This window comes from Parus major, chromosome 9 (assembly GCF_001522545.3).
Source record: "Parus major isolate Abel chromosome 9, Parus_major1.1, whole genome shotgun sequence".
Classification (NCBI taxonomy): Eukaryota; Metazoa; Chordata; class Aves; order Passeriformes; family Paridae; genus Parus; species Parus major.
The window spans coordinates 20,911,229-20,931,499 of NC_031778.1; the positions used below are offsets into that span (position 1 = coordinate 20,911,229).

Below are 20,271 nucleotides of genomic sequence, written 5' to 3' on the forward strand. Positions count from 1 at the left end.
CACCTGCCTTTCACCCAGGGAATGCCAAGCCCGAAGGGTCCCCTGTGCTCTCCCATGAGCCCGCCAAGGTCAAGCAGGAGGACAACAGGGACGTGACACGACCGAGCCGACCCGCTGTGAGTCCTCAATTCCTTCCCGTGGGAATGCTGCCGGCTGGCTTGGCCACGTGTCCCTTCGGTGCGGTGCCACAACCGCGGGGACCCCAAAAACGAGGCTAGTACTGCTGCTGCTCCAGCAGAGAGACTGGAAAGCAGCAGTACAGCGAGAGCCCCTGGGAGATTTGAATGCTTAAGAGAGTGCATGAGTTTTTACCAGGAGCCCAAGCCTAGGGGAAAGCACTTAAGCCTGTGTTTCCAGGTGAAGCAGACGCTTAAGGGCTTTGCTAGCTTGGGCGCGGCGGTGGCCGATGGCACATTGTTGTGTTCCGTGCTGCATGTCCCCCGCAGCACCCGCGGAGGGATGCTCTGCTCATGAAGGCTGGGGAACCAACCAGCCCCCAACAGCCTTCCCAGCTTAAATCCCCACCTGGTAGTGGTCTCTGTACACTCCCCTTCTATTATTCTGAGCAAAATCTCATCCGAAGTGTTTCCTCCTGGTTTAATGCTGTTGACATTTGTATCTTAAAACTGCAGAGTCGGCCTAAAAACTGTATGAATTTCCACTGCTTCTCTATTTTAATGTGTATTAATGTTTTGTTGATGATGTTTTTCTTTCTCTACACTCCACAGCGTTGAGCTAACAATTCTAATTTTATTTCTAACCTGCTTGCCCTTCCTCTGGCTTTTTCCTGTCCCGATCTGTTTCCTCTGATGCTGATTATTCTTCCTTTACCCACAGAGCTATAAGAAAGCTATAGATGAGGTTAGTGATATCTTTTCTCAGTGGGTCATGCCTATGCAAGGTTGACTAGTTAGTGCTTAATTCCGAGCTGGGTTTTCTTGGTGCTGGCGTTGATAAAGGTGGCGATGCGATCTCGGGTCGGACGGGAGAGCGAAGCGGTGGCGTTCCGGCGTCGGGAGCCTGCCCACGGGGAGGGAACAGCACTGCTGCTGTGCTCTGCTCAGCCCTGGGCTGCCCAAAACCCGCTGGCCACACCACTTGCATGGAGGCCAGGGCAGAGGCAGCCCAGCGTTCAGGTGGGGGAGCAGGTGGTGCTGCCGTTGTTCGGTGTGTTGGAAAGAGGAGGAGCGAGAGCGGAGGTTTCTCGTGCCGGTGGAGGAGGTCGGGCAGCCTGGACCCCTCACCACATTCTGCTCTCAGCCACAGCCCCTGGCCACCTGCTGATTTCAGTGGGGCCATCAAGTGCTGTTTGAAATGTGTTCTAAGCCTGATTCAAAAGAAGGCATCTGAAAAACAGAGCAGTGAAAATACAGTGGGTTTTTCATTCTCACGGACCAGCATCCACCGCAAAGCCAGAGGCAGCAGAGCCACCCTGGATGCTGATAGCAGTGCTGGTCCTCATTTATCCTCTTAAAAAAATGAGAGTCCTCAAGCACACCTTTTCCACTTATGATAGTATTTTAAATGTGCATCTGGCAGTGGTGAATGTTTAAACATTCATGGGAAAAGACCCAGCATTCCTGATTTAACATTTAACTTGCCTCACACATGCATTGCTGTGCACACTGCTGATACTGGTAACTGTAGTGGAAAGCACTGGTTTCAGCAGCCTCTTCTGCAGCCTCTTTCCTCTAAAAATAGAAGATATGAAAGAAGGAAGATGTGCTGGTTAGTTAACTTGTTCTCTTGGATAAAATATGAGCAATACATTTTGTTTAATGAGGTGCTTTGTTAAGAAAAAAGCACATAAATCAGTGTCTAAATAGAAGCAGCGTGTGTGCTAAATTCAAGCTCAAGGGGCGATGTGATTTCAGAAACCAATCTGCCTTGATTCCAGCAAATATTAAATCTAAAGAAAGCTTTGTAATTAAAAGTAATTAAGGAGCGCTGACACCACTTACTTATGTATTATGTCATCTTCAGTAATAACACTTGGAACATTTGTGGAACTACAGAGCACTTTCTCTCTTGTTGTCAGATTGTTTTTGGTCCAGGAGCAACTCGGTGAAGCTGTTTAATCCTACAAAGTGCTCATTACTTACAGAAAATGATAGCATCAAAGAATGAACTGTCCTGAGGCAAAGCTTTCTTAACTAGGAAATAGGAGTTATCTGATCATATTGTATATAATCATATCAGGGAGTATTATTGCTTTTATAACTTGCAAATTAGTTATTAAAAAGTAATTAAGCTGATTTTTAAAATACTTGGCTATCTTTTAGTGATGGCCAAAAGAGGCTGATAGGGTGCCTCGAAGCATGTTAGAAGTGGAAGGTGCAAAAAAGAAACCATTTTCAAAATCCAGTGCTGTGACAGGGAAGAGTTCAGTGCTAGTCCTGAGCTGCAGAAGTCCAGCTGCAGTTTTAAGAGGCTATTACACAGTCCTAAAATCCCTTTTAAAGTGAGAGGCTCTAATTCAATTCAAAGGCAAGTGCTCAATAAAGAGCATGTTTGATACTCTAAATGGAAAGTATTGTTAAGCTGCTGAAATTGTCACTGATTTTTATTTAGGAAAAGAAGCAGTCATATCATAGAAGCTGCTACAGCTCTAATTAAAATAATTAGTTGTCGTGACTGCAGATTTGACTCTATTTCAATCCTAAACATGTTGGCATCAAAAAGGAACTCTTGAAATACCACAATCTCTCTTTAATCATGATAAAGAGCCTTTCTTTAAAGGTACAGATACCATTTGGAGAGATACAGAACTACAGAATCGGAGAATGGTTTGGGTTGGAAGGGACCTTAAACTTGTTCCCACCCCACCCTGTCCATAAGCAGGGACACCTTCCACTATCCCAGGTTGCTCCAAGCCCCATCCATCCTGGCCTTGAACATTTCTAGGGATAGGGCACCCACAGCTTCCCTGGGCCACCTGTGCCAGGGCCTCACCACAGTCTGAATAAAAATTTCTTCCAAATATCTAATCTAAACCTACTCTCTGTCAGTCTGAAGCTATTCCCCCTTGTCCTGTTACTCCATACCCTTGTCCAAAGTCTCCAACTCTGCTGGAGCCCCTTTAGGTAATGGAAGATGCTCTGAGTTCTCCCTGTGGAGCCTTCTCTTCTCCAGGCTGAACAACCCACATAAAACCCATCACAAGGACCTGCTGTGAAACAGGAATTGACCAATTTTTTTTTAAAAAAAAACCAAACCAAACAAGGCCTTTTTTGGTATGCTGATAATTACTGGTCTGATGCAAAACTCTCCAATATCCAGGGGAGTCTCCATGTCAGAGCCAGGCAGGGCAGGCCTGGGAGCAGAATGTGCGGCTGTCACCGGTGGGAGCCCGCCGGGAGGTGTGGGTCGTCAGCAACCAAAGCACAGATTGCTTACAAAACATTCCTATCTCACCATTAAAAAAAATAAACTGGGTTTGCATCTCAGCCATAGAGTTTTTCCATCCTTTTCTTCACGAGTCGACAGGATAGATTTTAAGAGCTCCTTTTGCAACCATAATTAATATTTCCGTAGTCGCCCTGCTGGAACGGTAAACTGGAAATGCAGTAAATGAGAGTATGGCCGTAAGACAATTGTGGAATTTAGTCTTTTTCAATGAGTTTCTTTCTCCCTAATCCTTTATCTCTGACCGAATGCACTGATGCCTACCTCGGTCACTAATATAGGGAGAAATGGTAAGACTGACAATTGCGATGCTTTGTTCGTCATGTGCATGTCTTGTGCAACAGAGTTCTCTAACCCATTCTAATTTGAGCTCTCATGCTTTTCTGCCCTACTGCTTCCCCCTGCATTGCTATAAAAGCATGTAAGATAACAAAAAGTCTCTTTTCTACACGGTGCCTGCCATGTTCCTTGTTTTGAAATAGCAGTGTCTATTTTATATGACTGTCGGGTCTGAGACCTCATCAAAGTCATGGTAAACTGAAAAATTATGACTAGGCTTTGGGACTGCTCCTCTCTTTTTTCTTGTTTCAAGGCTTTTTTTTTATTATTATTATTATTTTTAGTTTTAGTTTTCTTTTTCCCTTAGCTTGTAGGCTGCCACATTTCACATAAAGTGCTTAATGGGTCCCGCTGAGGGATTTATTTTTTTTTTTTTTTAATTATTATTATTATTTTTTGATCGTGTGGCTGACTCAGAGCTGTGACTCCAAAGTCTGGCTGAGCTGGGCGCTTCTCCTCGTGCTCCTCACCGCCTCTCGGCAGCCGCCCGACAGCGGAGACTCACCATGGAAGCAGCTCTTGACGTGGGGATTGCACCACTCCATGGGAGATGCTGTCATTGCTTCCTTCCCAAATGCATTTATTACAGAATAAATACCATTACGGGGTCTCTTTGAGAAGTTTGAAAGAAGAGAAAACCCTGCAGGAGAAATTCTCCGAGCCAATCTTTGAAGTGACGTTGTTTTCCAGTTTACTATGATGGTGACTGAACTTCACCTTTTCCAACAAATATAATTTTGTCGTGTATATACATATAAGTGTGTGTATATATATGCACATACACGTTCCAAAGAGAAAAAGAAGAGGTTGGCTATTGACTTTTCAGTGAGCGTAAATCAGTTTTGTTTTGTTTAATAAATGCTACATGCTACAAACATTGTCTTACGTTTGTCTCATGTTTGTAACGACTCTGTAAAGCTATTTCTTGTTGCTCGTGCTGTTAGCATTGGCTTTTGGAGAGATGTGTGTGACATTCTCCTTGCTCTGAAGGTAACAGCCACCACTTCCTTGTTTCCTTGCCCCCATCCCCTTTAGGATCTGACGGCTTTAGCCAAAGAGTTGAGGGAGCTGCGCATCGAAGAAACCAATCGCCCCCTGAAGAAGGTGACGGACTATTCCTCCTCCAGCGAGGAGTCAGAGAGCAGCGAGGAGGAGGAGGAGGATGGGGAGAACGAGACACATGATGGGACCGTGCCTGTCAGTGACATCCCACGGCTCATGTGAGGAACACTTTCTTTTGGGGGGGCAAACCATGAAACCCCAGTGTGTGTTTTTCTAGAGGTGAAACCCCAAGGTGTCCTGGCCTGGAGGAGCAGTAGATAAAGGACATGTCCAAAGCATGTCCATGTTTGGTGACTGGCACTGGGAACAGTGTCGTGGTTGCAAGGGGTGGTGTACTCACATGAGTGTTTTTCCTGCTCCAAACTAGAGATAATATATGGGGAAAACTGAGCTATTTCTGCTGCATATTCAGTGAATGTTGGCTCAAAGTTGATGGAACTGTTCCTGCTGATGAGCCAGGCAGGTTTTTGGCCAGAGTGGGCACAGCTGACCTCATTCACACCATGGGTCCTGCCCATGGGATGAATGTTAAAACTGTGCCTGCTCTTGAGCCTGGTCTTGCCCCATATTCAGCCATGCTGAAGTGTCAGTACTTGGTGGCCTGCCCAGTGCCAATTGCTAGAGCCAGGATTATAATAATCCAGAATCTTTGCCTTGGATCTCTGCTCTTGGCTCAGTCATTGTTGGTGGGTTAAAATGGTGAAATGAAGAGATCAGCAGACTGTTGTGTCCCATGGGAGACTTGTGCTTTTGAGTCTCTCCAGATCAGGGCAGCACAGCTTCAACACCTGCTGCCATTCAGAGAGAGTTCCTGGAGCATCTCTGCTCAGGTTTCCCACCCAGTGCTTTGCAGGGGCATTTCTGGAGGTCTCTACCTGGCAGCAGGGTCTGAATCCTGCCCTTTTGATTTTACAGAGGAGCTGTAGGAATGTTTCAGAGGGTTATTTATGTTTTAATCAGTTCATTTCCATTTTTCCTGCTAGATGAGTTATAATTGATACAGGCATACCTGGCTTCAGGAATTTGGTTTAGCAGTGAACATGATGGTGCTGAGTGAATGGTTGGACTCAAGGAATTTAGTGGTCTTTTCCAACCTAAACAATTCTTTGATTCTCTGATTCATGGTGGTGGGGCATGGAGCAGCACAGAAGCCCTCTAAGTGGCAGGGAGACCATATCTCCCTGGGTCCATGTTATTCAGAGTGCCAAGCTCTTGGGCTGGAGCTTCCTTCCAGCAGAAGAATTAAAATCAAAGCTCTTGAATTGGTTGGAGCAAGTTGTGAGGCAGAGGGATGGCTCTGAATGTGCAGCAGTCGGATGGGCAGTCAGGCGTGTGAGAAGGGGCCTCAAGCTGCTCATGGAAGAGGAGTTTAATCAGGAGTGGTTAATCAGTGCTGACATCCTTCTTCAGACACCTTGGGTTTGACACAGCACTTCCCAGTGGATAAATGTCTGACTGGATGCCTTGCAGCCACAAGAGCTGGATGCCCCCAGCCCCTGCCAGCTCAGTGTCCCATAATGTCCTGTCTCTGTCGTGTCCCAGAGACAGAGGGTGGAGCTGCAGGGGTGTCTGCAGGCACAGCTGCACTGCTCCATGGCTGGGGAAAAAGAAAGCAAATCCTCTGAGTTACACCTTCATTTCACAAAAGGGACCTTGAGTTCAACCTTGATGCACTTCAGTGTTTTTCTAACAGAGATTTGTTTTCCTTTGTTGAGTGTTTGTCATTGGAAAGTGGGGCCAAGAGAGATCATCTCATCTTCTGCTGCACCTTCTGAGTGATCTTTGTGTATCCTCCCTGAGCACTTCATTCCAGCTCTATGCAGGTCTCTTCTGCTGCAGGATAAACCTGTCTGTTGCTTTGTGTCCCAGTGGATAGGAGGGATTTTTTTATTCCATCCACCTCTGGAGATATCATTTCTCCATCTGAAGACTCTGATGACTCCCTTCAGCTCCCTCTCCTTGAGCTGTGCAAGCCAGCTCTTGCCCTTGGCCAGGGAATTCCTGCAGGATGACATGGAAACTGTGCACTGATGAAATTTGGGACCTCAGGGCTACCTCAGTCATTCATTCACTGGCTATACAGTCTCAAAATTAACATAATCTCCTCTGGCCCTGTTTTCTTATTTTAAAACTAGAATAACTGTGCTCTTTTCTCCTCCTTTGGTGAAAAGTTAGTGGTAGGGAGGTGTGAGCTCCTCACATGAAAGGTGCTGTAGGAGTGTGGTGGGCTGTTTTCTGTGGTGCCTTTGTGATGCCTTTCCAGTTGTAGGTTTGGTACAGTGCAGGCAAGGAGCCAGTCTCACCTCAGGGTCTCCAGGGCTCAGATCTCACCTTGGACCAGTAATCCCATGATGAATCCAGGTTGTTTTGGCTTTTCACTGACCAGGTTCCCTCACAAGGCTCCAGGCTTGTTGGTGTGCACAGGAGTTAAAGATTGTATTGCCTCACACTGATGGAAGCAATTGGTCTGTGTGGCTTTTAAATGCAAAGTAACAGGTCTGATCATCCAGGGCTGCTGGTCATTTGCTTGTGGATTTGTTTGAGTTATGTTTAAGCAGCCAGGCTGCCAAGATTGTAATAGTGAAGTGATGGGGGCTGCTCTGCACCTGTGACACCCAATCTCAGGCAGTCCTAAAATTTAATAAATTCCATCCCCCTTCTTCAAATAGGAATGTGGAAATTTCAAGGTGAAACCACAGGTTAGGGCTACATTTTCACCTGGAAAACAGCAGGAAGTTACAGGACACAACTTGTCATCCTGCCAACCTTCTCCAGACCCCATCCCCTCCCTTGTTTTTTGCCATCAGATGCTCTGGTGTTTTCAGGGTTTGAGATGGGAATTAAAGGGAGTAAATTTTGGTTTTCTGCAGCTTTTTTAGGTAGAAAAAAAATTATATAAAGTAGAGCAGGAGTGCCACTTCTTGTTAACTGTTCATCAGTGCTCCTTTCAGGACACCTTGAGATAAGAAAGAGAATGGTCTCTCTCTTTGGTATCTGAAGTTTATCAACCTGACCCCAGCCCTGTATTTCTGGAAGCATCTATCATCTCCCCACAGATCTTAGTGGATATATTTTTCTGACTTTCTTCCTGTGAGATACAGAGCCTTACCCTTACTGAAATAATACTGGAGGATTTTTCATCTAGTTTAACAAAGGAAATATTCATTGTTAATGCTTTTCCACTCTGTCCCCAGACCAACAGGAATTCCTGGAAGCAACGAGCCATACAACCTGGGAATGGTGGCGACCCACGGGCTGGAGACTTCCCACGCAGATACGTTTAGCAATATTTCAAGGGAAGGGACTTTAATGGTGAGGGAGGTAAGTTGTAAAACAAACACTTCCATGGAGCATCTTCAGGAGGTTTTGCCCATGTAAGCACAAAAACTAACAGTGCTGTGTGTCTGGAACACAAAATGAGGGAGTAAATTGTGCTCCTTAGCGCTCTCATTAATGCAATTTACACTCAAATGTGACAAGTGCAAATGTTTCTCAGAACTACAAACAGCAGTGAATGGCAGTGCCAGGGCACAGCAAGGCTCTGCTGTAACCCAACCATTGCTCCAAGCAGCAGGAGTTATCTTCAGTTCACAACATTTCGTTAATTCACTTGGAACTGGCCCAAAGTTTCCCCCCTTCTTCCCAGCCTTTGCCACCTCATGACTGTTACAGCCCTGCAGTGTTTGTAAAGCATTTGGGGGCTTTTAGCAGGGAATGGTCCTGCTCAGAGCCCGCTGTGGGAGGCACTGGGCATCCCAGATGGATGTGAGCCCTCATCCCCAGCTCCAGGGCTGTGGAGGTGAGGCTGTGGTGGGAGTGGTGCTGATGGATGGTTCTGCAGGAGTGAGGCAGAGGAGAGTTGTAGATGTCCCTCGGTGTTTCTCAGTTTCCCAGTTGCTGGAACGTTCTGGTGATGCTGATGGAAGTGCAGATGGGCAGCCGGACTCCTGGTGAGAGGGCAGGAGGCCCTGGTGGTTGGGGAACAGGGGAGTCACTCTCTCCACCAGCACATCCAGGAGGTTGATGGGAGAGGAGAAGGAGGGAGGAGAGCTTGGAGTCTGCAATTCTAAAGGAGGGATGTTTAGAACACATGTGAACAAGACTCAAGCTGCATTTTAGTTCTTAATTCCATTTATCTAATATATTCACATGCATAGGAAAAAGATGAATGCAACTTTGAAAGAGAGGAATGAGTTAGCAAAATAAGTCACAGCATGTTTGCTGCCTTTCTCCATCAGTTTTGGAGGGGTAGTAATACAGTCCACCTCATCCCTCACTGGGGTGGAGCTGTTCAGAGCAGGGATCCCCACAGCTCTGCACATCCCTGCTGATACCAGGGAGGGTGATGGGGTTAATGAGAGAACAAGGCCCTGTGTAACAGGCAGCTGTTCCTGAAATGAGCTCGTGGTCAGCATCACATCAGTAAAACGGTGCTGTGCCAGCAGGGCTGTGTGAGAATTGGGATGCAGAAGGGTTTGGAAGCTATGGGCAAGACAAGCAGCTGGAAAACCCCACTGGGAGGAGAAAGCATGATAAGAAATCCAAACTGTAGCCTTGTGCTGGGTGCCTACTGCTTTTTCCCTCTCGCCACCATAACCATCAGAGGATGGCCTCCCTGAGGTCAGTGGGCTTTGGGCAAAGAGCTTTCTACTGTTTGGTGGGATGACAAGGTGTGGTTGAGGGTGATGGTAATGAGCAATCAAAAGATAAATGTCATCAGTACTAGTCAGGGGCTTGGTGAATCCAGCTGGAGTTTCCACAAATCCCAGTAAATGGGTAAATCTCTGTAACAATCTCGTTGGTGTGCTCCAGGTAGATGAGATTCATCAAAATGGCAAAATAAATGAGGAAGGGAGAAACTTCCCAGTACCTGCCTTGCATAGGGAGAGGATGGAAAGGATGGGGAGCCCTGTGGAAGCCCAAGGAACCTCATGTGCAGGGCAAGCTGCTGGTGGTTCTGGTGGTTCTGCCACTCCTGAGCTGCTGCTGCTGTTCACTGCTGGTTTGGGTCACAGAAACATGGGACAGGGCTGTGCTGGCACTTGCAGTCAGGCTGCTCTTTGCCATAGCTGTGCAAAGCTGTCCAGGCTAACACTGACTGAGGGCTCAGATTCTGCTGTCACCAGTGGCCGAGTGGGAGGAGATCTGGCTATGGGGTTTGCACCCATGGGGGCAAACAAAGAATCTGCCCTACATTCCTCATCTCCAAACAACAGTGATCAGGCTTCTCTTGCTGTTTCGTGGCTAATTACTCTGTATTGACTTTGTCATTAATCCTGTCTTTAATTCTCCTGGAGGAGGGGTTGGTTTGCTGCTTGCCAGGTTGCATGGGGATGGAGCAGAGAGGGTCCTTCTCCTGCGCTTGCTCTGGGAACCGGGGGACTGCCGACAACTTCGTTTTGTTTGGTTTTTTTCCCTATTCTTTTTCTCTTTCCCCCCCTTCCCCTTCTCTTTCTTCCTCATGCCTTGTGTCTCTGCAGACCTCTGGTGAAAAAAAGCGTTCTGGCCACGCAGCCAGCAATGGCTTTGCAGGTCACATCAATCTGCCTGACCTGGTGCAGCAAAGCCACTCGCCGGCGGGCACGCCGACCGAGGCCCTGGGGCGAGTCTCCACGCATGCGCAGGACATGGACTCGGTGCCTGAAGTAGGTGGTGGGGGGCTCCTCTTTCTCCTTTGCATCGCTTTTAAATCAAATATTAACATCTCTGCCCCCTGATGGGGCTCTCCTGCTTTCCTCCCTGGCTTTCTTGGCTCTTCCCTCTCTCCGTTTCTGGTGCCCGTGGGTGAGTGTAGTGGAAATACGAGGGAGTCGGATGGGTTACTGCTATAGGGATCTGTGGCTGATGGGAGAAGGATTTATTAGGTCTTTCAAGCCCACCAGCTGGGGTTCTGGTGGTGTCACATGAGTGCTGCCAGCTGATGAGAAAGCCCCATTTTCTTTTGACACTTGGATATAAAAGGAAGTGATGAGAGCCAGTGATGCCATTAGCTTCAACTGGGCCCAGCTTCCATCTGTGCAACCTCTGATAATTGTCATGACTGAAAAGGTTACCAAAAACCAAAGCAAATAAAATTCTAGATAGTTCTTCAGAGTAGAAGAAACCTGCACACTTTTAAAGTTGTATGTTTCCTGTCATGGCAAAATGCTTCTCTCTGGTGGGTGTTTTATAGGCAAATGATTGAACACTAAAATTGCATAAAGTGTTAAAAGTCTTAGTGCAAGATGTGACAAATAAACCAAGGGAATTGATGTGTCCAGCTTAAACATCTCTAGTTTTGGGAACCAAACACAGTTCATTTTTCCCATGAGAAATCAGCCCATTTGGTGCTAATTAAGCTATTGTATTTAATGTTTTTGTTTCATTTGGTGGGTTGTACATCAAAAGTTCTGCCATCCCCTGTTCTTTCATAGAAATTATGTTCTCACTTTATGGTGTACTTTTACTAGCAATATAAAAATAAAAATTTCTTGGAATTGGCCATTGATAAAACGTAAGAACAGATGGTGCCTGACTTGACCTCAAGTTTTTATCTGTTTCCTCATTGGCATTAAAAGCAGCGATGAGAGAGTCAGTCCTGAAAGTAACACCTTCCACGGTCATCCTGGTGCTGCTGAAACACAGCCTGGGATTGGGTTTAAATGTATTCATTTATAGAATATGAACCAAAAAGATCTTCTCCATTTCTAAAATTGTATTTTTAGAGTTGACTGAGCAGGGAGTGGGCGTGAGTGGAAACTTGGGATTTTGTTCACAGGCTTCCAGGTGACTCATGCAAGCACGACCTCGGCCTGCAGCTTGATGCTCTTTGTAAGCCACCACACAGGTTTATAGGCTGTTGAACAGGATTTGGGGGAAGATGAAGTCTTAATATTTAAATATCAGACTTGGAAGCTATTAAAATGTCAACTTCTGACAAGAATAACTAAATGTGAGCAAGGAAAAATGCTCAGTGCAGTGGGATGAGGGGTTTCTTCATTATTCATTTGCTGGAGAGCACCTGGCTCTCAGCTGGAAATGCCTACAAATACTGAAATCATCTCTTCCTTAAATTGCTATTGTTTTATGGAAAAGACATCCAGCACAGGGCAAAAATCTGTATTTCTTGGCTAGGAGACAAGCACAAGGCAGAGGTATCTGTGCCTGCAGCCTTCCCTGCCGCAGGCTGGTAACTCCTTCCTTGGGCCTCAGTTACCGTGTTCTGTTTAGAAATCCTTCCTGTTTCTATGGAAACAGCCAGGCTGTCAGGGAATAGGGTTGGGAGGGAAGCAGGATGTGCAGCCTGATTTTGGCATGGATGCTGGCTCACCCATGGATGCCAGCCTCAAAATGCTTGGAAAAGTCACGAGCCACGAAGCTGCTCCTGCACCTGTCTTTTTTGTGCCCCTGAATCCTTTTATGGCCCAGTGGAGGACAGGAACAGGCCCTGGTTTCAGTGGGGATGTGCCAGGGTGGGGGTGTTCCCCGTGGCACATCTCCCCAGGCATGGGGGACTTGTCCCCATGGCAGCTGTCACACAGGGACTGTGGCAGTGGGCATGGGGAGCAGCCTGGGCTTGGTGACTGGGTGAAAGCTGAGGAAGATTTCTTTCAGAAGAAGGACAGTGTCCCAGAGAAGAAAAACGTGAGCTGCAGAGTGAGCTGGGTTTTGCTGCTGTTGCAGCTCTAAACTGAGCTCATCCATAAAGCATGTCCTGGGTAAATGCTGGAGTAGGAAGGATAAGCTGCTCAAAGAAGGGAGGAATTCACGTCACTTTGATTCCAAAGGCAAGGATTTCCTTTTGCTTGGAAGGAGGTCTTAGCCTCTTTTTCTGCCTTAAAGCAATGATTTTAAAAAGAAAGCAGTGTGACACTGCAGTTTGTTCATCCCCAGATTCCCTCAGCAAAGTATTGGCTCTGACATTTCCTGTGATACCCTCAGGTTGTTAACTTAGAAATGCCCCTTTCTGCAGTCCCACTTGAAATGCTGGGAACAATTTAAAACTGTGCCAGCTGCCCTAGGCCAGGGCTTCACAGGGACTCCCAGCACCATCCTGCCAACCTCAGCTGCATTGGGAAAGTGGGAAAAGCAAACCCTTGCCTGCCTGATGTCCTAGAGGAGGTTTAAGGCATGTCTGTGACATGCAGACAAGTAAACATGTGGATTGATGGTCTTAAAGGTCTGCTCCAGTCTAAATGATTCTGTGATTCTCAGTTGGATTTTACCTGTGCTGGCTTCTGCCTCTGGCCCTGCAGCTTCTCTGCTGACTGTCCTCATGGCTGTGCTTCTGCCTGTGAGGAGAGAGCAGAGCCAGGCCCTGCTCCTCCCGTTTTCCATTGCTCACAAACATTCAGAAATCCAATTTAATGTTTGTTTCTGATTAGTTATGGGGAGGAGGAGCAGATGTTCATAGAGAGCTCAAAAAAGGCACTGCAGAAGCAGGCACTATTTGCTAATTAGAAAGTCTTAGATGCACAAAATCACTGTTATTTCTGTGCACTGAGCTCTCTCCTTGCTGTTCATTTTCTAGTATGGTATGGGAAGTAGCACCAAAGCCTCTTTCACCCCCTTTGTGGACACCAGAGTGTATCAGACCTCACCTACTGATGAAGATGAAGATGAGGATGAAGAGTCATCTGCTAATGGTAAGAACCAATGTGGCCAGTTTGAGATGGGAGGGTCTTGTGGGAAGCAGGTCAGGGAGCCTGAATAACCCCAGTGAACCTCTCTCACATTTCACTCACTCCAAACATAGCTGGTGTCTGTATCCTTGCCCTCTCCAGCTGCCACCCAGCTTGCAAAATGCAACCAGAAAGATCTGTGAGGAAACAGGGAGCAGCAGAAATCCATGCTCCTGTCTGCCTGGTCAAACTATTGTCTTGTAACACGGTGGGAACACTCCCCATTGCGAAATAAACCGAGTATTGTCTTTCTGTCCCAAAAAAGAAGTGACAGAACATTTAACCCATCCTAACATTTAACCCTCCCTGTGCTCTGGTGTTCCCTTGCCAGCCCTGTTCACCAGCGAGCTGCTCAGGCAGGAGCAGGCCAAGCTGAACGAGGCGCGCAAGATCTCAGTGGTGAACGTGAACCCCACCAACATCCGTCCCCACAGCGACACCCCGGAGATCCGCAAGTACAAGAAGCGCTTCAACTCGGAGATACTCTGTGCTGCCCTGTGGGGTAAGCCCAGGCACAGCCTGCCCTCAGCACAGCTCCTGTGGGCTGGGATGGGAAAGGGTCCCTTCAGCACCCAGCCCCTGCCTCCGCTTGGCCCCTTCTCCATCCCCCAGGGGTCACGTCCCCCGCTCCAGAGTGACCCTTCCTGTCCATGGGAAGGTCCCAGCCTTAGCTGGGTCGGTCACACTGCTGGTGACAGCAGAGATGAGCTCAGGGTGCTGTCCTTGGGAGCAACCATGGCTCCTGGCACCCATGGCCTTCTCCTCTCTTCTCCAGGTGTGAATCTGCTGGTGGGCACGGAGAACGGCCTGATGCTGCTGGATCGAAGTGGGCAGGGCAAGGTCTACAACCTCATCAACAGGCGGCGATTCCAGCAGATGGACGTCCTCGAGGGCCTCAACGTCCTCGTGACAATATCAGGTGCTCCTCTCATCCTTTCACCTGCTCAGACACAAGGCCTGAGTGGTTCCAGCTCGGACAAAACCTGCTCACTGGTGTCAGAGGGAAGCTCCCAGGGGAGATGGAGGTGGTTAATTCTGGAATCAAATTAGTTAAGTCTGTTTCCAAGAGTTTGTGCCCTCCACCTGCTGCCTGCACTTTTCCAGTCCCCTGTAGCAGGGAAGGGGAGGTGCAGGATACAGGCAGGTGGCCCAGCAAGGGAGATTGTCACAGCTTGAAGGGACAGAGAGCTCTGCTTTTGGGTCTGTTTGGCTATGGCTGAGGGAGCCATGATCCATGGCTTTGGGTTTCCAGCTCAGAGCACAGATGTGCTTGGCTTGTCCCAAGCATTGTGAGGGCCACAAGCTTTTCACTGTCCCCATGTTTAGCTGTGAACTCCAGAGTGCTCATTTCAAGCTCAGGGGGTGATTTCTGGTAAAAAAAGGCAAAACCTCTGTAGTCCAATCTCTAAGGAGAGCATCCAGCATTCTCCTGCAGAGCAGCTCCGAGGAACACATGGGTGACAGAGCCAGGGCAGAGCCTTCTCCTGCTGATGCCTGTCCAACAAAGCTCACAGAGGGCAGCCAGAGAAGTGCTCATTAGGAAACTGTTTGATATCATCCTTCTGTTTCTTTTCACATTGTTAAGACACCCTGGCCTAGCTCTGCATTCCTGCTCCCCCCATTCAGCCAGAGCTCCAAACTCACTGCTCCATCATTTACCTGCTCTGCAGCTCCCCTGTGGTTTTGGGCTACACCTGTAGGGATAAGGAGTTCAGTACAGCTGGAATAGGAATAGCACCAAACCCCAAGATGATGCTGAGAATGAGTGCTGGGGACTTGTGGGAATCTGTGAGCAGACAGGCTCTATTGTTTGAGTCTGATCTCACCAGGCTTGGTGTGAGCTGTGTCCTGTCCCTGTCATGGGGGCTCTGCAGCCACAGGGATTTTGCAGCCATGTCCCTGCCATCCAAGAGCAGGCAGCTGTGCAGAAATTTGGCAGCCCCTCAGCATTGCAGAGCCCAGCACCCAGGCTTGCTGGCAAACAGCAGTGCCTGTTGCAGGCCAAGGAGCTCCTGTCTCATCTCTAGGGTGGAATTAATGTTGTATGAAGGAGATGGAGGAAAAGAAACCGGGAAGTTGAGTGGTTGGGTAAGCTTTGAGCTGTAGGAGGGTTGGGATCACTGTCCCACTGAGCCCCACTGTCCCTCTGTGAACACTGATTTATATGAAAAGGAATATTTCCAGCCTGTGGGAAGCAAAAGCCTGGCTTTTCCAGTGTCTGCCTGCAGCCTGTGAGATAGAGGTCTGGGCTTTGCTTTCCATATATTTCTGCCTAAGGAAAAACCCAACACAACAGCTAAATTACTATTTGCAATTACTATTTATATTACTTTTATCAAGAAATGGACTTAAATTCTATCACCTTGTAACTGAAAATAAGCACTGAAACCTCAGGATGGCCCATGCAGACGTGCTCTGCACTGACAGGGACATTTCCCTTGCCAACAGGAAAGAAGAACAAGCTGCGTGTGTACTACCTGTCCTGGCTGAGAAACAGGATTTTACACAATGACCCTGAGGTGGAGAAGAAGCAGGGATGGATCACAGTTGGGGACCTGGAGGGATGCATCCACTACAAAGTTGGTGAGTAGAAATAAATGTCTGAAGAGATGTGGTTTTGTTCTCTAGTCTTAGGTCTGACCTGACAATTTGATATTAAAAGTGTGGGTAGACCACAGCCACATTTGGAATTCATCTTTATGCAGTAGGTGGACTCTGTGTAATGAGAATCAACAGAGGGATAGCCTGAGAAGCTGTTCCTGGAGATTTGTTGGAAAGAGAGTGAATGTTTTTAAAATGGGGTTTGTTTTTATTTTAGTGAAATATGAAAGAATCAAGTTCTTGGTGATTGCCTTAAAGAACGCTGTAGAGATCTACGCTTGGGCTCCTAAACCATATCACAAGTTTATGGCATTTAAGGTATGCTTGTCTTTTACACTCTGTAATTGTAAATACATGTGATTTCTGTACTCTGCAGAACAGAAAAGCATCTTGCTTATGTAGCTGAGCTCCTCAGGATGCCTGGCAGGCATGGGAGATGGGATCCTTGCTGGCTGAAGAGATTGGATATGTTCTGCTTACGGCCAACAATGAAGTGTTATTATTAGTTTACGCTAGCAGGCTTTACTTGAGGAATTTGCAGAAAGCTTTTCAAATGAGTAAAATTGAATTGGGGATTTTGGTGGGTGTTTTTTGTGATGTTTTTATGTTTGGTGGTTTTTTTTTTCCCTCTGACTAATTTTTAACATACAGTACAAAAATAGGCTGGCAGGATTTTCTATTTTCATTTTGCAAGGTCCACTCCCCTTCTGCAATGTGGATTCTGTTTCAAGACAGAAAGTTTGGGAGTGTGATCCACTTTTTTCCCTCCCTTTTCACCTGCCTTGGTTTCCTCAGTGAGACCTTCCTCCTCTCCAGCCTGCCAGTGGGTATTTTTTGCTTAGTCCTTCAGATCACTTTTCATCCCAATCTCTTTGCTGAGAAGAGTCCTAAGGGGCAATGCCTTGTGGAGATGTTCATGCTGAGTAATCTCATTTTACATCTTTCCAACACAAATGGACTTAAGCAGTATTAGGTCACATTTGCTTTTTCTGAACAAAAGCCAGAATAAATGGGCTCAGTGACATGGAGAGCTCAGCAGCATCAAAATGGTCTGGGATCCAACTTCCCACAAGTGTTTCACTCTCCTGCTGAGCACCTAAGCCATGGTGCTTGATCTGGACATGGCTGGGGCTTGGTCCCTGCCTTGATGCAGCAGGTTAGATGGAGCAGGGTAAAAGTAAATCTTTGCTAAACTGATTCATTTCAGCTGCCCAAACCAAAGCAGTGATCCCTGCCAAGAGAGGAGGTGGGTGGTCATGGATCTCTGCTGAGAGACTGAACACATGCTCATGCAAAATTGAGCTGTCTCCTTCCTTTAGAGACCAAATCCTTGTGTTGGCCTCGGGCTCTGTGGGAGAGAGCTGGACTTGGCAAGGGTGGGCACTTATCTGCTGGGATGGCTGAATACCCTCTGAGGCATCTGACAGGGGAACAGAGAGGCAGGAGTATAAATAACCACATATTTAGTAGGAAACACAGTCAAACAAATGTGATTTCAAAACCATATCAGGCTGATGCAACGGGGATTTTCTGTGATGCTCATGGAAGGGATTATAAAAGTCTTTTGCAGATCTCCAGCACAAGCCGCTGCTCGTGGATCTCACTGTAGAGGAGGGTCAGAGGCTGAAGGTTATCTTTGGATCCCACACTGGTTTCCATGTGATTGATGTAGATTCTGGGAACTCCTATGATATCTATATACCATCTCACGTGAGTGCTGCTGCCTGAGGAACGTGGGTCACCAGTAACAGGCTCCCAGGGCCCAGCAGTGGGGACCAGAGATGGGTGGGACATTCCCCAGTGCTGTGCTCACTCAAAGAGGGCTCAGAGCTGTCACATACTTCATGTTCATCTGCACAGGCTGTTTCTGTTCTCAGCAGGAGCAGTAAAGTTTAAGGTTGCCATGTCCCACAAAAAGGAGAATCTGTGTGTACACTGCTTGGAGCAGTGATGGAGCTCTCTGTAGGATTTTCTTGTTGGGTCATTTAAACTCCATCTATACTGTTGGCCCACAATAAACTGGTCTGGGAGAAACTGTGTCACTAAACAAACACAGGAATTACTGAATCTGATCCAAGCAGCAGTCTCCTCTGCAAGAACTAGCAAGAGCAGAGGGAGAAATACTGGGCAGCTTGGGATGGTTTTGTGTTGTCTTAGCTGTGGAAAGTCAGTGCAGCTGCCCTTGGAGCTAGAGGGTGATTGGATAAAAAATAGGATATTTCCTCCCTAGGGCTGCCTGTAAAACTCTGAGTTTATTTACCTTGATTTGAGCTGGTGATGGATTCATTGGCTCAGTCACTTATTTTGTGTTCCAGCCAAGTGTCAGCCATCAGTCTTGGGGGCGTGTATGTTGTGATCTGTCTGTAATTGCTGAACCTGTTTATCCTTGCTGTGTCAGACAGCTTTGATGGTAGGGTAAACATGACAGCTTATTCCCCTTCAGGCTTATCTCTGAAAGCCAGTGCATATGTGGGGAATGGAGGGAAGGCTTTGTTCTCTAGTTGTTTTGGGCTTTTTTCCCCCCTGCAGTGCTCTGCACCCTTCCCCCTTCCCCTTTCTCAATTCAGTGTAATTGTGACTCTCGGGGTCTGTTTTACCTGCAGATTCAGGGCAATATTACTCCTCACGCCATTGTCATCCTGCCCAAGACGGACGGGATGGAGATGCTGGTGTGCTATGAGGATGAAGGTGTCTATGTGAACACCTACGGAAGGATAACTAAAGACGTGGTGCTCCAGTGGGGAGAAATGCCTACTTCTGTGGGTAGGTCAACCCTTCCTCTTCACCTGCTTAAAATACAAGCCACAAGTAAGATGAGGAGTTGAGAATGCTGAGATGGAGTCATTTGGGATGAAGGGGATTCCCTCTTTTATCAAAGGGAGTTTCCCACAGCCAGCTCTTCTCTAAGCAAGTAATTTCTTGAAGATTTGAACTTTTTTAGTATGAGATAAGTATAAGAGATAAATGTGAGGTAATGCAAGCTGTCACACTGGTGGGATACTGTGTTGAGTGGAGCAGGGCTGGGTGTGGAGCTGGGAGCCCTTGAGTTGCTCTTCTGGCTCCGCTCAGCTCCACAACCCATGGTGGCAAAACACTGGCCAGCTCCTCACCTTCTGAAACTGGAAGGAGTGATGCTGCTTCTGTTTAAATTTCTCAGTAATTTCTGGATGAAAGGTGCTCTGGAAAGGCAGCTGTCCCTGCAGGCACACGCCTGCCCATCACAACTCTGCCATTGATCTGCTTAGGCTTTGAGTAACAGCTGATGAAAGCTTTTCTGCCCATTGCATAATATTTAACTCAAGTTGTAACACCTGCCAAACGCTTTCTTTTGACAGCCTACATTCATTCCAATCAAATAATGGGCTGGGGAGAGAAAGCTATTGAAATCCGGTCAGTGGAGACGGGACATTTGGATGGAGTATTTATGCACAAGCGAGCTCAAAGGCTAAAGTTTCTATGTGAAAGAAATGATAAGGTAAGTCCACTTCAAAGCTTCTGTGTGTGCTGCGAGCTACAAGGTGCTTTTGGAGCTTATGTCTGGTTTGTCTTGAGGTTAATAATTAATCTGAGGGTTCTGTTCAATAAGCAGTGCCCATAAGCCTGTTCCCATTTCATTTTCTCCAGTGGATGGAGACCTCAGCCTGCAAGATCTCTTCTACATCTAGCTGAGATCTGTGTTGGCCTGACTTGACTTTTTCCCATATCTTTTATCTGAACATTAAATTGAGGCTGCCAAATGAACTCTAAAAGTTGAGTATTAGCAAAAGTGTGTAAGTGACCCTGATTTGAGCTCTGATGCAGAAACATTTTGATGCATCTTTAGATGCATTTTGATGCATCTTAAATTATTTTCCTCCTGCAGCCTCATCCATTTCTGTGGGCAGCAGTGATAAATACTGCTCTGGAGGGTCAGCTATCATGTAGTTGATCCCTGCCACAAGTGATGCAAGGGGGGCAGGGAATGGGGAGAAATTTCTGGAGGAAAAGGCATTTCTGCATGGAAGAGATGGTTGAATGCCGAGGTCTTTCTGCTGGTGATGTTCCCCCCTCTCACAAGATTTCACTAAGACAAGTCAGGACCAAGCAGCAGGGAGATTGTTCATGATGGACATGATCACAAAACCAGTGAAGAAAGCAGTGCCCAGAGCAGGGTTTAATAATGTGCAGTAAATGAGCTTAGAGGCCATGATCACTTTAGTGAGCA

At 47.1% G+C, this 20,271-nt stretch overlaps 1 protein-coding gene across 7 annotated transcripts in view; it reads left to right on the forward strand.

The window, feature by feature from the left end:
- TNIK (TRAF2 and NCK interacting kinase) overlaps window positions 1-20,271 on the forward strand; it is a 151,062-nt gene that overhangs the window by 128,429 nt on the left and 2,362 nt on the right. For 3 of the 7 annotated variants that reach the window (XM_015637581.2, XM_015637587.2, XM_015637584.2), the window contains 14 exons: window positions 19-116; window positions 838-861; window positions 3,687-3,695; window positions 4,780-4,964; window positions 8,001-8,127; window positions 10,287-10,451; window positions 13,316-13,430; window positions 13,798-13,968; window positions 14,242-14,385; window positions 15,915-16,049; window positions 16,285-16,385; window positions 17,628-17,777; window positions 18,671-18,830; window positions 19,403-19,542. In XM_015637581.2, the coding sequence (XP_015493067.1) occupies window positions 19-116; window positions 838-861; window positions 3,687-3,695; window positions 4,780-4,964; window positions 8,001-8,127; window positions 10,287-10,451; window positions 13,316-13,430; window positions 13,798-13,968; window positions 14,242-14,385; window positions 15,915-16,049; window positions 16,285-16,385; window positions 17,628-17,777; window positions 18,671-18,830; window positions 19,403-19,542 (1,724 nt within the window). Of the gene's footprint in view, window positions 1-18; window positions 117-837; window positions 862-2,317; window positions 2,321-3,686; window positions 3,696-4,779; window positions 4,965-8,000; window positions 8,128-10,286; window positions 10,452-13,315; window positions 13,431-13,797; window positions 13,969-14,241; window positions 14,386-15,914; window positions 16,050-16,284; window positions 16,386-17,627; window positions 17,778-18,670; window positions 18,831-19,402; window positions 19,543-20,271 lie in introns of all 7 variants that reach the window. The other 4 variants (XM_015637583.2, XM_015637585.2, XM_015637582.2 and 1 more) reach the window with 3 other exon arrangements.